This window comes from Andrographis paniculata, unplaced genomic scaffold (genome assembly GCF_009805555.1).
Source record: "Andrographis paniculata isolate CXL003 unplaced genomic scaffold, ASM980555v1 Contig82END, whole genome shotgun sequence".
NCBI classification, from domain to species: Eukaryota; Viridiplantae; Streptophyta; class Magnoliopsida; order Lamiales; family Acanthaceae; genus Andrographis; species Andrographis paniculata.
Window position 1 is genome coordinate 1,996,684 of NW_026137620.1, and position 17,728 is coordinate 2,014,411.

General features: G+C 33.8%; 2 protein-coding genes across 2 annotated transcripts; both read right to left on the reverse strand.

The window, feature by feature from the left end:
- Positions 1-6,244: 6,244 nt before the first annotated feature.
- LOC127241458 (E3 ubiquitin-protein ligase WAV3-like) lies at positions 6,245-7,931 on the reverse strand. Its single transcript, XM_051260517.1, has 2 exons — positions 6,785-7,931; positions 6,245-6,586 (listed from the first exon to the last, which is right to left on the reverse strand). Exons 1-2 carry the CDS (start codon positions 7,920-7,922, stop codon positions 6,330-6,332), a joined length of 1,395 nt encoding a protein of 464 aa, XP_051116474.1. The 5' UTR covers positions 7,923-7,931; the 3' UTR covers positions 6,245-6,329.
- Positions 7,932-13,378: 5,447 nt separating this feature from the next.
- On the reverse strand, positions 13,379-14,824 carry LOC127241231 (E3 ubiquitin-protein ligase WAV3-like). Its single transcript, XM_051260161.1, has one exon. It carries the CDS (start codon positions 14,822-14,824, stop codon positions 13,379-13,381), a length of 1,446 nt encoding a protein of 481 aa, XP_051116118.1.
- Positions 14,825-17,728: the final 2,904 nt, after the last annotated feature.

The following is a 17,728-nucleotide window of genomic DNA, read 5'->3' on the forward strand; positions in this document are numbered from 1 at the left end:
TTGTATTGACATTCATCTTTTCCCTTTTCAAATGGGAGAAATATTTTTCGTGTTTCAATATGGTATGTGTCGTTGCACTGTCAATAAAACACATATTTGCACCATTTTGATTGGCATCCATTTAACCTTCAAATATAAATAAACGCAGTATTAATAAAGACATATATAAGTATTACAAAATGCATTACAAAAAGGTAGTATGCGATAATTTAAATATTACAAAATATAAAATGACATAATATGTCTATCACTAGGGGTTTGCTGGATCTACGACAAAATTCGCTATATCAAGATGCGTTGTGTCATTATCCAGAAGATCATCATCGGGGTCGTCATCATTATCAACGTGATTTGTCTCGACCTTCTTCCCCTTTTTCTGCAGTGAGGCTTGATAAAGATCGGCTAGGTGTTTGGTTGTTCTGCATGTATTGGCCCAATGGCCTTCAATGCCGCACCGATTACAAATGCCGATTTGCCTCTTTCCATATTTAGCCTTTTCGGTTATGTCCCCATATTGGGGTTTACTCTGCTTCCTGTTAATGTCAATACCGCGATGATTGTAAGAAGTATATCGACCGCGTTGACTCTCACAACCGCGACCACGTCCACGGCCTCTACCACGTCCTCGGCCTCATTCATAAAATGTCACGTTCGCTTCAGGGAACAGACTGGAACCAGTGGGCCGGGACTGATGATTTTTCATCAATAACTCATTATTTTGCTCAGCTAATAAAAGACATGCAATGAGCTGTGAGTACTTTTGAAAATTTTTCTCGTGATACTGCTGTTGCAGCACAACATTCGAAGCATGAAAGATAGATAGAGTCTTCTCCAATTTATCATTCTCAGTAACAATTTCTCTGCAGAGTTTGACCTGAGATGTAATCTGATGGATAGCAGAGTTGTACTCTGTAACAGTTTTAAAATCCTGCAATCGCAGGTTAAGCCAATCATGTCGGACTTTCGGGAGAGTGATATATTTCAAGTGTCCAAATCTCTCATTTAATTCATTCCACAAATCTAGTGGATCTTTCACCATCAAATATTCACACTGTAGAAGAATGTCCAAATGATGACGGATGAAAATAATAGCCTTAGCCTGATCTTGGCTTGTAGCCGTATTTTCACTGGCAATTGTATGAACAAGACCCATAAAAACCAGATGAATTTCTATATCCAAGGACCAAGTCAGAAAATTATTGCCGGTAAGAGACAGAGGTTTAAAAAAAAATTTGCAAGATTTTCCATAGTTTAGAAAATAGATAATATATATAGTATAAAAATAAAACTTACCAAAAATAGGCAAGAGCACATTGTGCTGATAATGTGTTATATAATAAATATTATATTTGGTAAGTATAATAGTATATATATATAGTGTGTATTATAGATACAATATATGTTGATGCAATGATTATATATATAATTGGGTATTTATAGCATAGCAATAAATAACATTTGTGGCTAATAATATACCACAACTTAACAACGCACTTACTACGTATATAGTATATAAAGCATCCAAATAACATCTACCTAGTTACTACGTGTACGTTTCGTAACAAATAATAAGAATATAATGGTTAAAATTGTTGAAAACGAAATTAAAGGTTGCGATTTCGGGCCGGGCCGGCATAGTCCATTTTCAATATGTGTAGGGCAAGTTGGGGCTGATTTTCAGTATCCAGTGGACCCATCAACCCCATGTGCAGCAAATCCAGACATGTGTTGTTGCTTTGATTAGTGGCGGACTTAGGATTATATTCGAGGGGGGGCTAATGTTGAAATTTATAAAATTATACTCCCTCCGTCCCAAAACTATAGTCTGGGTTGTGTTTGACACGAGATTTAAGGAATATTAATATTATATTGGCAATGGGGTAAAAAGTACGGGTAAAAGACTTTTTTGCCCTTGTGAGTGTATTAGGGTAAAAAGTAATGGCAATTGTGTAATAATAATAAAAAAGTAAGGGTAGTTTTATAGTGATATGATTATTTATGAAAACGAGACTATTGTTTTGGGACGGAGAAAAATAGTAAACAAAACTATTGTATTGAAACGGAGGGAGTATATTTTATTTATAAATATTTCTTTGTTATCCGAAAAAATTATCATTGTGATTATTATATTTTGAAGAAAATAAATACAAATAATGAACTACAACAATAATAATAGTTATACACTGTATTATAAATATTTCTTTTTGTATTCCTTTTTATTCAGACAAGATATACAATTTTTTAGTATTTTTTTTATTTATCCATTTTCTCTACATTACATATATTTAAAAAAAATACATAAATTTAAATAAGTAAAAAAAAAATTGGGTTGGGGTGGGGTGGGGTGGGGAGGGGGGGCTGCAGCCCACCCTTGCCCCCACCTCGGTCCGCCACTGGCTTTGATGTTCCAACTGTGAATGAGAGACACGCTTCTGCTTTTCACGAGCACAGTCACCACAAACAAAGTCTGATAACTTTGAGAACCTAGGCATACCTCTGATAATTCCCGTTTGGTCATCCTCAAGGGATCGAACATACTTTTAACCCTTTGGAGTTTTGTTTCATTGACTTCAGCAGTCCATTCGAAAGCATTCTTCAAGGTTCTCCATGGATTCTTGGCTTTCTTACAGTTTGAAATGACAAAAAACTGAACTTCATCGACAAAAGAAAATATGGCATTTACAGCTTTATTATTTCCACTTGCTGTAATTTTTCTTCAGTTGTCCATTCATTTTTCAGCTTCAGAACAATGGTTGGGGGGTCATTCTAAGTTTCTCCACGCATTACTTCGGTTAGAAGAGTCCAGCCAAGCTCTACAGCTTCCCAAGTTTCATCTCCAAGGGTTAATAAGTAAGCCTCTATCCTGTTTTTCCAATAGCTGTAGTTGTTTCCATCGAAAACTGGTAGACGAATGGATGAGAATACTTCATGACTCATCTAGAACTACAGACAGACCTAATCTGGGTATTGAGCATGCTGCTCTAATACCATATGTTGGAAATCGGGGGGCCAATCGAGTAAGATGTTCAACGCCTCCGAGTAACTTGCACAGCGGAACTGAGAAACATTTCAACGTAAACATAGCTTTACAGCGTAGTTGTCGTGTGGTCGAAACTGTAGTGTGTGTTCGTGCACAGACCGATGGCTGAATAAGTGCAACAAACTAAACAACACACAAAGTTTGTTTACCCAATTTGGTTTTCCAACCTACGTTTGGGGGATTTCAATCCAAGAGTCTTAACTAAGTCAAACACTTAGTTTACACCATACAAAACTACCCAAGCTCAATTTCGTTTTTACAAACTCTCATGGACTGACTATTACTACTCTGTAACGACTCCAGCAAACCTACGGCCAAGCTAAGAATAATGTTGCATGTCGGATGATTATCTCTTTCGGCTTTGACTCCAAGAATCATTCTTCTCGTCTCTTCAAATCTCCACGGATGAACCTCTCAAAACTCTATCTGGTAGAGAGAATAATATACTCAAAGTTCCTGTGTTTCATCCATGTAAACACATCCATACATATAAACAAAACACAAATCTAGTGCGCCCAGGTCACCTGTCACGCATGGTTCGCCTAGTATGACTTGTCTGTTGGGCCTAGTTTGCAGAGTATTAGGTTCAGCCGGGAGTTTACCCAGTGCGCACTTTCGAGTATCGGTTGCGGGTTCCCACATCATTAAAAAAAAAAACACAAATCCAAACATAAAAGACAAAGTTGACTATATGTAGTGTAGTTTTATGACAGCGAGTACGAGACATTAAATGCCTTCCAAGATGAGTGCAGCACGCACGTATCATCTCATGCACGTCCTTTAATGGGATAAGTTGATTTGTCCTGAAACATTTAATGTTCAAGAGGTTTGACCTGCCCAAAGGTGGCTACTTGGCCACAGTATCTGTTTGTGTTATAATTACCAAAATTGTGTCACACAGCTGCTACGACAACCTGACTGATATCTGCTTATTGTAAAATACAACAAAGAGTAGTTTTCGTCTTTTTGCATAATATAACAAATTCAGCCCGTATGTGTGAACCACGGCCGAGGCAAGAGATCTAATTCAAAACTAGTCCCATCTAGGGATGACAATGAGTCGGGTATAATCATACTTGAGACCCAATCCGAATATATATTATTGGATCAAAGACCCAAATCAGACTACGCTATACTCGGACCGGAGCATACTTGGATCCGATCCGAATAATATCCGATAAGACCCGCAAAATATTTTTATAATTTTTAAATTTTAATTTAAAATTAGATCCGAACATGGACCCGACATATATTAAAATGTATGTATTTTATTTAAAAATATTATAATTAAATAATGAAAAAAAAAATTAAAGTAAAAATATTTCCTCCGTCCCAAAATAATTGACCTATTTTATTGGTGAGACAGTATTTAAGATAATAATGTTTAAATACTTAATAATAGTGAATTATGGTATTATTTTATTATTTTTTTATGTAATTAATAATATTGAGAGTTTTAAAATAAATTTAGTATATATGATAAAAAGAATCTATGTTTTTGAGGAAAAAAAATATTCCTTCCGTCCGTTTTAAGCGTCATATTTACCTTTTGTCTTATTGTATTTAATATTAAAAATATCATTATATTTGTATATTTTTTTGTACAAATGTCCTTATATTAGTATTATAAGACATTAATGAAAATAATTTTTTATTTTTTTTTAATTTGTACTACGTTTTGATATAATAATTAATATTCAAATATCAACATACAAAAAGTAAATGAGACCCTTAGAACCGGACGGAGCTAGTAACAAATAGTAGAAATTCAGGGAAATATTGCAAACGAACACATCATTAGTAAATTTTACCCAAAAGAAAAATGTGTAATTGTTACGAGAGAGAGACAAAAGTAAATGTATCAATTGATATAAGACGGGAGAGTATTTTTTAATATAATTTATACTGCTAAAAATTATTTTTAATATATTAAATTGATATATTATTAATAGATAATCGGGTTCGGATAAGGTCCAAGTCTAGGTAGGATCTACCCTTGGACCTGAGACCCGAATCGAATCCGATAAGAATACACAATATTCAACTCAAACTTGATCTGATATTCAAATAATTAAATTCGATCTCAAATAAATGGGTCTGATATCGAGTCTACGGACCGCTACCATCTCTAGTCTCGTCATAACAAAGTATCTATTTTTTTCATTTTAATCCGTCCTATAACAAAATATTCATTTCTTTTTTTTTAGTAACTGTACTATCTGCCTAACATTACAAATACCCTTACAACTTACAATATATTACACGAATGTCTTGACCTTTGTATCACACCATACTAACAAAGTTATTTTAGTCATTTCTACTTTATTCCTGCTATATTCCAATATAATACTAATATTTTTAAAATTACGTGCAAAAAGTAAATGAAAACCCAGTTATGGGACGGAGTATATTAATATATATTTTTAATCAACTTTTAAATTTACTTTTATAAATTTGATATCATTGTAGTAATTTTCATGTGATTATTCGTATTATTTAGTTTCGGAGATCTGTTGCTAATTTGTTCTATAGTTTATCCGGCACAACACAATTTCGAATCTTTTATTGAGAAGTTTAGGGTGTGTTTGTTTGGGGGTTTGGATTTTGAATTGGGATATAAATAGGCGTTGATGTGATGTTTTAAATGTAAAATTGATTTTTAGTATAATATAAAAAGTAAAAAATAGTTGTTTGATTTGATATTTTTTTTTGAAAAAAAAAATAAGATGAATAGGAAATCCAATCCCCGAACAAACACACCCTAAGGTGTTTTTTGTTGGTTCGATCCACCGAGCCGTAGAATTTTTTTGACATATAACACTATCTAAAAGATAATTTACTTACTCCTCAATTTTTATTTAGGCTGAAAACAAGCAATAAAATATTTTCCTTGTTCTTATGTTTTTACAAGATCAAAATTAAATAGATCGAGGGGAATTAATTCCTTTTAAATTTGAATTTCGACATAATAAATCCTTTAAGTTTTTGAGTAATTCAAAATCCTCCAAAATAATAGGAATACACTGACTAAAATCATCAATATTATGCTCAGCAATGGCAAACATACTCAGATGGTTTAAATCCTTCCATAGATCATCTTCTTCACTATAATCCAGACTGCTTCCAATGAAAAAAGTTGCTTTATTATTCTGTAAAAGGAAAGCTTGCAGGGATGACAGCAATGGCTGCATAGCGAAAGCCATAGACAATCGAAAAACAAGAACAGGACACAAAAATGTTAAAACCAAAAGCTAAGAACAACGAACTTATATGATCCATACTTTCAGCATCACAACTTATAAACCATCCAATTTTCGATGCGATTTCCGTCGATAATAAAACTGTCTTTCATCTTCGTAGCCTTTTTAGGAGCTGCTTCGCATTCGTCGAAAGCTTTTTCTCGCGTCGTGAATTCCTTTTGCAGTCGATCGCCTCTTGTCGTCGCCTTTTGAAACTTGAGCGAACTTATAGTCGAGAGCATATAAGCTCGCCCCCCGGCTTTGTACCTCTCAAGAGTTCCTATCCTTCGTAGAATCTCGAGCATCTCTGCCAAAGCCCCACGTAATCGATCATCACTATCAGCGAAAAATAAGGATCCGAGAAATTGTACCGCTCTCGAGATAATAGCCTTCGCATTCGACGCATTGCCCTGCTCTAGATACGATAGAGCAAGTTCGATCCGATATGTGCAAATAAGGCAGGCAATGCATGCATAAATCTCATTTCCATGTCGAGATTCTTCACCTCGCAAGAATGTCGCCGTCGGCCTGTCCAGCTCGAGTAAGGGGCACTTTACCACCACCGAGAGTTGTGTCACCACATCGTTGTATAAACACACGATATTCACCAGCGGCGCCTTTCCGAATTCGTCAATGTTTTCACGAAACAGCCGAGGGATCGCTATACGGACAACGAATTCCTTTTTCTGATCGGCGTAGAAGTCCCCGGCGTATATTGTAACTTGACTGTTTTTCCTGGACTTGACTCTTTTGAACCCACCGGTGTACGCCTCTTTGATTTCTATCGGCGAGGTCACCGCTACAGTTACGCAAAGATCTTGCGCGACGACGCTGAAAAGACCTCCAATGCAGCTAGAAATCGCTCCAAGAACTGCTCCATACGACTTGAGGAACATATAGCTGCCCTTGGATTTATCCGACGCCGCGTGCATTGCGACAGCGTCATGGTCCCGACCAATGCCGAAGGCGTGAATAGGAAACCGGAGATGTTTTTCGCAAATCGGCCACGCTTGCTGCGTGTGGGATAAAAGTATAATACTCGCGTACGGATTGTCGTTGTATGGCCTTTCCTCGAGAACTCGACTCCCCTGTTTCAACCCCTCGGCAGGATTCCCCGAGCCACCTTCGACAACGATCGACTCGGCTGCTGCCGCCGCAGCTTTTCGCCCGCGGTTATTCATTGCGCGCAACGGTAAAATTCGTCGAGCTTGGTTCGCAAATGACACGATCGAAAGCCGGTCGAAGGGGCCTAAGTTCTGTATAACGAAATGAAGTGCTTCTTTAATGTGAGCCATATACGAGTCGTCGAAGCTGCATTCGCTCGAATCGAGCACTATAACGAGGTCGATCGGAGCATGCCGGAGATCTTGCCGGAATTCAGACGTCGGCGGCGCGGTTAGTTTAATTAAAACGTAGAGTGAAGAGATGGAAGCGGAAGCATCCAGAGCAAGGTAGTGTGGAATCGCCTCGATCCTGACCTGCGGTGCGTCGCCGCCGTCGTTCGATTTGTCGTCTACGGCCGGCAGAGAATCGTTGTCATTGTAGGGATATAGTAAGGGGTGGGGTTCTTGTTGGGAAGAAGATGCCATGGAAACAGAAGTAGATCTGTGTATGGAGAAATTTCTTTTGAAATTGAATTGCATTTGAAGAAATGGATCGATTGCAGATTATGAAACTCTGATTTGATTTGAGTGGTGCAGGGGAGACTGATCATTCAAGTAATTTTGTAAAGATCTGCAACAGGTGGTTATAGGAGATGGAGATAACTGCAAGCAGTTCAAGAACGCAGTTTCAGCGGAGCGATTATCGCTGACTAAGTAAATTAATAATATAATAATAATAATAATATAATGGTTGAAAGAGTTGTAAACGAAACTAAAGGTTGCGATTCCGGGCCAGGCCGGTTTATTCAGGCCGGGCCGGCACAGTCCATTTTCAATATGTGTAGGGCAAGTTGGGTCTGATTTAGAATTGTGTGAAAATCTTAGCCGGATTACAGCCCGGTATGAATACTTATTGGATTGGGTCAGTCCAATTTTCAATTTGTTTTAGCTTAAATATACTTACGTAAATTTGTTATTATATTAAAAAAATAATATTTCTTTCGTTCGAAAATAATTAATTATTTTTCTTTTATTTTATTTAACTTGACATATTTCTATATAACATATAATACTATACATTTACGATCCACTCAAAATCTATTTACTATCTCTCCTTTATTATTATTTATATTTAAAATTTCTTTTATAAAAATTCATTTATGTTAATTACAATTAAATCAATATACTTTTTATTTATTTATATTATATAAAAATTTTAATATCTATTAAATGATATCATATTATATATCTTATTCATTTAAAATACTTGAAGGTCTATATAGGCGTATCGGAATGTCAAATCTTCTATAACCGGCAGCGTTTTTTACAGGCCGACTTACGGTAATGATGCAGTACTTCCGTTGGAGATTACAGTGTCTTCACTCCAAATTTTGAAGGTGAATGGGTTGTCGATGGAAGAGCATGATATGGCCCTGCTCCAGAAGCTCAATGCCTTGCCCGAAGAGAGGTTGCAAACCGTTGAATGCATTCGACATCAAAAGAAGAAGGTTGGATCAACTTTCCGGAAGCACATGAGGCCTCAGACCTTTCAGGAAATATTACATGGTCTGGAAGGCCGTCCTCTCGGAGGATCCCAAAGATGCAAGGCTGGGGAAACGGTCCTTCACATGAGAATGACCGTTTGCTATATCGGCTAAGTCATCTAGTGGTGCATACAGACCGATGGAATCCGAGGCGAAAGAGTTGAAGATGTTAATAAATAAAAAATATTTGAAGAGATTTTATCCCTCTCTATGGGAACTGGAAATAGAGGAACCTGCTTGATCAAAAGTTTTGAAGTTATATATCTTTCAAGCACAATCGAGACATAAAAGCAGTATGTTGGAGGAAAGAGGAGAGCGTGTATTAAACTGATCAAAATCAAAACAGAAGATTGTGTCATACTTGTCAATGCCTTCGTACACGGATTACCCTACATGATTATAGACCAAAACAAAATAACAAAGGGCATGTCGAAAATGAATCATGCAAAAAGAAAGTCACAACGAGACACTACACTATTCGATAGGAAGGTCATTCAAGTCCACATCACGGTTAACACTGACATCCATTATTAACATAGTATAAATATATTTCTAATGAATATATATTTTTTCATTAGAAATAGTATAAATATAAAAGAGTAAAAATTATTAATATATGTATTTTTATTAGATTAATTTTTAATTAATATATATTTACATTAAATTTATAATTTTAAATAAATATATTTATTTTTAATAAAAATATTATGTGATAAAAAATGATACATAATTGATTCAACAATATTAATATTTTTATATTATCTTTATTCTAAAAAATAAAAAATAAAAAATAAAAATTATAAATAAGATAATTGACATATAAAAAAATAATTATTTAAAATTTATAAATTTATGAATTTATAAGTTATTAGAAGAAAATAGTGTAATAAAAAATATATGAATATTATGCGAAAGAATTAATTAATTTTAATAGCAAATAAGGAATAAAAAAATTAAAATGAAAAAGCTAATCTGAAACGTTCTGAAACGTTGGTATATACAGTTTTTTTCAATATTAGCTTTTTGGACCCAATAAGCTAATTGAAAACGTTAATTTACCGAATACCAAAGCTAAAAGCTTTTCAATAAGCTAAAAATTCTGGAAAAAACTGTTTACCAAACACCCTCTTAATTAAACGAAACGAAGACGAGAATGGCAGTCAGGGTCGATTTTTTTGTTCCATTTCACCCAACCCAAAAATCCAACTTTACTCAATCTACAATTGACTTATGTTTCACCCAACCCAGAAATCTAACGTTACTCAATCTACATCCGATACAACCTGTAGAGAGACTTGCCAATCCAGTTCTAAACCGCCGATTCGCCGTTTTTTATTTGTGTCTTTGCCAAACCACAAACGCCGGTTCAAACTGCCCGGTTTATAGTTAAAACTCATTTATTTATATCTCTCCTTAAAAAATATTTTTATCTATAGTTAAAACTTGTAAAATTAATTTATCTTAATTATAAATAGATATATATAAATTATTTATTTGTATTATTTAAAATTTTATTCTTAAAAAATGATATTCATATTGTATATTTTTTTAGATATAATATTTAAATACATATTTCAAATTTATTTTAATTATATATTAATTTTTTTTTTGAAAATTACTAACTATATTATTTATATAAAAATATAATAAAAAAATATCGTAATTCACAATTATAAACTAATTAAACCACTTTACCTAGTAAGGTGGGACCGAGGAGAATGAGTATTACATATGATTTGTACCATTATAAATGATTTTATATTAATAATAAATTAATATTTTTATTTTTTATATTATGTAAAATTTTATTTTTTTAAAAGTATGTATGTATTGATTATATTTGTATTAATATATTTATAAAATTTAATTTAATTCATTGTTCTGTATAATACTATCTCAAATGATCATTTCATGGCTATTGATAACTAATTAAATCAGATAGTTCAATTACTCAATCTTTCTGACTTGCTTCTATTAATATATATATAATTTAATTTAATTCATTGTTCTATATAATATTATAAGGATCTCATTTACTTTTTTATATGGATTTTTAAATATTAATTATTATATCAAAATATAATAAAAATTATGAAAAAATTGCAAAAGTACTTCAATGAGTGTCTTATAATACTAATAAAAGGAAATTTGTACAAAAAGTTATACAAATATAATGATATTTTTAATGTTAGTACAATGATGCAAAAGGTAAATGTGACTTTGAGAGGCGGACGGATGGAGTATTATATTAATAATTTAATTATATAGGATCAATCACATCATTTATTATATAATATTTAGAGTAAATTATATAATACCCCTGTGTTTTAGTAACAATACACAAAACACCATGTTTATTTATTGTGTGAAACCGTGTTAATGTAAAGTTTGCATGAAATACTCTCCTCGTCCAAAATTGATCTTTGATTTTAAATAAAAACCTAAATTACGCAAGTCTTAAGGAATAAAAAATATCTTAAATAATTTTTTGAAAAATAATAAATAAATAAACAGTTGTTTAATCTTTTATTTTATAGTTTTTTTTAGAGATAAATTGTTATATGCTTTTTACAAAAAGTATAAAAACTAAATGATTGATCAATTATTTATTTATTTATTTATTTTATTAAAAAATTTATTTAAAATATTTTACGCCTTTTTTATTTGTATAAAACTTGCACAATTTTAGTCTTTATTTAAAACCAAACATTAGTTTTGAACAAGAAGATGTTTTTGTGCAAACTTTACATTAACAGTTTCACACACTAGAACACGAGAAGCTTTAGGCATTTTTATAAAATACAAAGGGATGTTATATAATTTACCCTAATATTTTCAATAAAAAATTATTTCAAATAATTTAAATTCAAATATTTTTAAATCAAAATCTTTTTTCAAAACTCATATCTAAATGGAGTTAGAATTTTTTTAGGGAGATTAAAATATAGATACAAGACGTTTTTCTTTCTTTTTTTTTTTTTTTCTCTCAGTAATTTTAATGTGATTATTATTATTTAGTTTCGGAGATCTTTCGCTAATTTGTTCAATAATTTATCCGGCAACACATAATTTTGAATCTTTTATCGGGAAATGCCCAAGTCGAAAGTGCGCACAGGCCGAACCTAATACCCTCTAAATTAAATTTGATAGACCAGTCACACGAAGCGAACCATATGTGATAAGTGACCTGGATCGATCAGTTTTGAGAATTAATTTTTCTAAGAAATGAAACATGGTTTCATTTGAATTTCCACGTAATAAATCCTTTCACCTTTTAGGAATTCACCTAACACCAAAACGATCTACTTCCTCCGTCCCAATACATTTATCATTTTTGTCAGTATCAAAACAAGAGTCTCATTTCCATAAATAATCATATCACTGTAAAATTACTCTTACTTTTTCATTATGATTATAAAATTACCACTCATTTTTACACTAATACACTCACAAGAACAAAAAAAATTTTTACTTGTACTTTTTACCCGCTACTAATATTATATCAGTATTCTTTAAATCTCAAATACAACTCAAACTATAATTTTGGAATGGAGGAAAGGAGTATATGAATAATTAAAAATCTATCAATATTATGCTCAAAAATGGTAAACATACTCAGATTATGGTAAACAAACTCAGATGTTTTAAATCGTTCCATAGATCATCTATAACCATTCTTCACTATAAAATCCAGACTGCTTCCAATGAAAAAGTTGCTTTACAATCAAGACTCTTGATATGTCTTTAATTTAGGGATATGATTTGGATATTACAGGTGTATTTGTTTGGGAATTGAATTTTAATTATACTATTTATCTCATTTTTTTTCCCAAAAATATCAAATCAACCACTTATTTTTCATTTTTTATATTATACTAAAAATTAATTTTACATTCAAAATATCACATCAACCCTATTTATCACATCATACAACTATTCAAATTCAAAATTTTTACTATTTAAATTCCAACTCAAAATTCAAATCTCGATATGGATATTAGATAGTATTATATCATAGATTTAAATATATGAAACAAGCCGCGGCTCAAATTCTCCAATAAAATTTGTTCTTCCGTGGAGGTAGCCAACTCGTTTTTTGTCGACCACGTAAATCTGTATCTTATTTACGTTTTCTGTTTGTTATTCGATCATTAACCTTAATCCATCACAACAATACTTTATCTTCACAGAATTAATGTCAGGAGAAATATTCTGTAAATGGAAAGCTTGTAGGGATGACAACAATGGCTGCATAGCGAAAGCCATCAACACAAGCTCGAAAAACAAGATCAGGACACAAAAATGTTAAAAGCAAAAGCTAACAGCAACAACGAACTTATATGATCCATACTTTCAGCGTCAGTCCTTAGAAACCATCCAATCTTCGATCCAATTTCCGTCGGTAATAAAACTATCTTTCATCTTTGTTGCCATTTTAGGAGCTGCGTTGCATTAGTCGAAAGCTTTTTCTCGCGTCGTGAATGCTCTGGGCAGTCGATCGCCTCTTGTCATCGCCCTTTGAAACTTGAGCGAAGTTATAGTCGAGAGCATATAAGCTCGCCCCCCGGCTTTGTACTCCTCCAAACTTCCTATTCTTCGTAGAATCTCACGCATCTCTGCCAAAGCCCAACGGCATCGATCATCACGATCAGTGAAAGATAAGGATTCGAGGAAACGGACCATTTTTGAAATAATCGCCTTCGCATTCGATACATTTCCCTCCTCTAGATACAATCGAGCAAGTTCGATCCGCTGTGTGCAAATAAGGCAGGCAAAGAACGCATTAATCTCATTTCCTTGTCGAAATTCTTCGCCTGGCAAGAATGTCGTCGTCGGCCTGTCCAGCTCGAGTAAGGGGCATTTTACCAACACCGAGAGTTGTGTCACCAAATCGTCGTATAGACACACGATATTCACCAGCGACGCCTTTCCAAATCCGTCGATGTATTGACAAAACAGCTGAGGGATCGATAAATGGACGACGAATTCCTTTTTCTGATCGGCGTAGAAGTCCCCGGCACATACTGCAACTTGTTTGTTTTTACCAGACCTGATTTTTTCGAACCCTCCTGCGTGCGCCTCTTTGATTTGTACCGGTGAGGTCACCTCTACCGTTATGCGAAGATCGTGCGTGACGACGCTGAGAAGACCTCCAATGCAGCTAGAAATTGCCTCAAGAACTGTTCCATACGACTCGAGGAATGTATAGCTGCCCTCGGATTTATCCGAGGCCACGTGCATTGCGACAGCGTCATGGTCCCGACCAATGCCGAAGGCGTGAATAGGAAACTGGAAATGTTTGTCACGAATTGGCGACGCTTGCGGCGTGTGGGATAAAAGTATAATACTCGCAAACTGATTTTCATCGTATTGCCTTTCCTCGAGAACTCGAATCCCCTGTTTCAACCCCTCGACAAGATTCGCCGAGCCACCTTCGACCACCATCGACTCGGCCACTGCCATCGCATGTTTTCGCCCGCGGCCATTCATTGCGCGCAACGGTAAAATTCGCCGAGCTTGGTTCGCGAACGACACGATCGAAAGCCGGTCGAAGGGGCCTAAGTTCTGAATAACGAAATGAAGTGCGTCTTTAATGTGAGCCATATACGAGTCGTCGAAGCTGCATTGGCTCGAATCGAGCACTATAATGAGGTCGATCGGAGCATGCCGGAGCTCTTTCCGGAATTCAGACATCGGCGGCGCAACCAGTTGAATTAAAACGTAGAGTGAAGAGATGGAAGCGGAAGCATCGAGAGCAAGGTAGTGTGGAATCGCCTCGATTCTGACCTGCGGTGCCTCATCGCCGTCGTTCGATTCGTCGTCTACGGCCGGCAGAGGATCGTCGTCATTGTACAGATGTAATGAGGGGTGGGGTTCTTGTTGGGAAGAAGATGCCATGGAAACTGAAGTAGATCTGTGTATGGAGAAATTTGTTTTGAAATTGGATTGAATGCGAAGAAATGGATCGATTGCAGATTATGAAACTTTGATTTGAGTGGTGAAGGAGAGACTGATGATTCAAGTAATTTTGTAAAGATCTGCAACAGATCTTTCGTATATAGTAATACCAGCAAAGGAAGCTTTAGAGTGGTTATGGGAGATGGAAATAACTGCTAACAAGTTCGAGAAATGCAGTTTGAGCGGGGCGATTATGGCTGAATAAGTAGTAATAATAATAATAATGGTTAAAAGAGCTGTAATCAAAATTAAAGGTTGCGATTCCGAGCCAGGCCTGTTTATTCATGCCGCCTCGGCAGAGTCCATTTTCAATTTGTGTAGAGCAAAGAGCTCCAAATAATTCGAACTTGTTATCTTTGAGCTCCGTTAGTAAGGATTCGCGATCATGAGTTCATGTTTGTTTGTTAACAGATACGAGTTGGAATTTTTTTTTTTTTTTAGCTCGGCTGATTTAACAATTTTTTTGTTCGTATTCGACTAGTTTAAATTAGCTAATGAACTCTTAACAAATTCAAACGAATCGAACTGGCCAAGCTCGCGAACAGTTAGTCTCATTTAGAATTGCTGGAATATCTCATCCTGGAAAACAGTCAGGTATCAATCCTGGTCGGATTCGATCAGTCCAATTTTTAAGTTTTTTATTTTAAATATATTTTATGTAATATTTTTTTTAAAAAATATATTTCATTTGTTCTTTTTCTCTATTTCACTTAAGTTGACATATTTTTATATTTGATAAAATTATTAATTTAAAATATATTTAATAAATATAAATTAATTTAATTAACTTTACATATCGTATATTTACAATTCACTCAATATCTCTTTATTTTTACATTTCTCCTTTATTTTTATTTATATCTAAAATTCTCCATCTTTAATAAAAATTAATTATATTAATTTATTTATTTATATCATATAAAATCATATTCTTTATAACATGATATTTGTGCATATATTTCATTGAGATGTCATTTTTAAAATATTTAAATATATATTCTAAATTTTTTGGCGAGTCATATATTAATTATTATTTTTTAAAAAATAAAAATACTATTCATATAAAAAATAATAAAATAATATCATACTCTATTATTATATTATTAAATTGTATAATCAAATAAATACAACTATAATAAAAAAAATATTTTTTATTTATAATTAAAATTTAAACATTAAATATATAATTAATTTTAATTTCATTATATATTCATAATATATTTTTAAAACATTTAAAGTTAAAATTTATTTGATAAATCATGTCCCAGATATAGCCCAATTTCTACGGGCATAATTTGTGCATCGGAATTATTTTCTCCTGTGAATTTTGGGAGATTCAAAAATATCTTTAAGATACAAAAAGAATAATATATGTATAAAATAAAATTTGTATCGTGCGTATTCGTATTGTAACTTCAAAAACTTGGTCAAAAAAAATATCTTTAACCGGTGAGTACGAGGGTCGAACTCAGAAAATATGTTATTGGTATTGGTGAAAAAGGATTAAGTGAGATAGGAGGGATTGTGTCCTACATAGGAAACACAAACAACATCACCCCAAAGAATGAGAAGAGATCAAGGTGAATCGAATTCGTTTGATGGTTTCTGTACTAATCTTGGAATACATAATGAGTATTTAGCCCCAAAGACCTCACAAAAAAAATAGAGTGGTAGAAAGAAACAATCGAACACTTTAAGAAATGACTCGATCAATTATGCAAGCCAAAGGTGTTGCGAAATACTTATGAGCTGAGGCAATCAAAATTTAATGTTATGTGATCAACATAGTATATATGAGACCCCACACTGATATCACACCATATGAGCTATGAAAAGGAAGGAAGCCGAATGTGTCATACTTTCACATATTTGGATGTCGATGCTACATCTTAAATGAAAGAAGCTATCTTCAAAATTTTGACTCGAGATCATATGAAGGAATATTTATTGATTATTCTCACAACAGTAGAGCTTATCGTGTCTATAACAAGAGGATAGAGAAAGTGATGAAATCAATGGATTTTACTTTTGATGACTTATATGTGGAAAGAAGATCAATCAATCAAGAGGATGACGAGGATTTGATGCCTCTACCGAGCGTTCAAAATTAGATTACATCATCTGTGGTTCAGAACCCTCCACCTCAGGTTCCAGAACTAACTCGTAATGAGAGTTCGATGCAATTCAATTGAAGTGAAGCAGAGGAATTGCACTTGAAGGCAGCAAAGCTAATCTTAAGGTATATTCTAAGAGATCTTCACTTGATCTAATTGGATTAACTGATTTCGATTGGGCCTGTGATGATCGAAAGAGTACGACACGGGGATGTTACTACATTAGTGAGAATTTAATAAGCTGGAGTTCTAGAACCAAAGTTCGATTGTTTTATCTACTGCAAAAGGGGAGTATGTAGCAGTTGGAAGATGTTGTGCTCAAATGTGTGAAAGTATGACACATTCGGCTTCCTTCCTTTCCATAGCTCATATAGTGTGATGTCAGTGTGGGCTCTCATATATACTCTGTTGATCACATAATATGCAATATTGATTTCCTCAGCCCATAAGTATTTCGCAACACCTTTGGCTTGCATCATTGATCGAGCCATTTCTTGAAGGGTTCGATTCTTTCTTTTTACAACTTTATTTTGTTTTGAGGTCTTTGGGGCTGAATACTCATGAAGTATTCCAAGATCAACACAAAAATCCTCAAACATCTGATTCTCAAACTTCTTTCCATTACCAGTTTCAATTCAACTTTGATCTTTTCTCATTCATCAATATTTTGTACAACTTCTCAAAGGTATCAAATGTATTAATCTTTCTCTTTCATAAAATCAATCCAACC

Coding starts and splice junctions, on each gene's coding strand:
- LOC127241458 (XM_051260517.1), bottom strand. CDS start 7,922: ATGCAATTCAATTTCAAAAGAAATTTCTCCATACACAGATCTACTTCT. Junction 6,587..6,784: donor GACGGCGACATTCTTGCGAG/GTGAAGAATCTC, acceptor GGGCTTTGGCAG/AGATGCTCGAGATTCTACGA.
- LOC127241231 (XM_051260161.1), bottom strand. CDS start 14,824: ATGGCATCTTCTTCCCAACAAGAACCCCACCCCTCATTACATCTGTAC.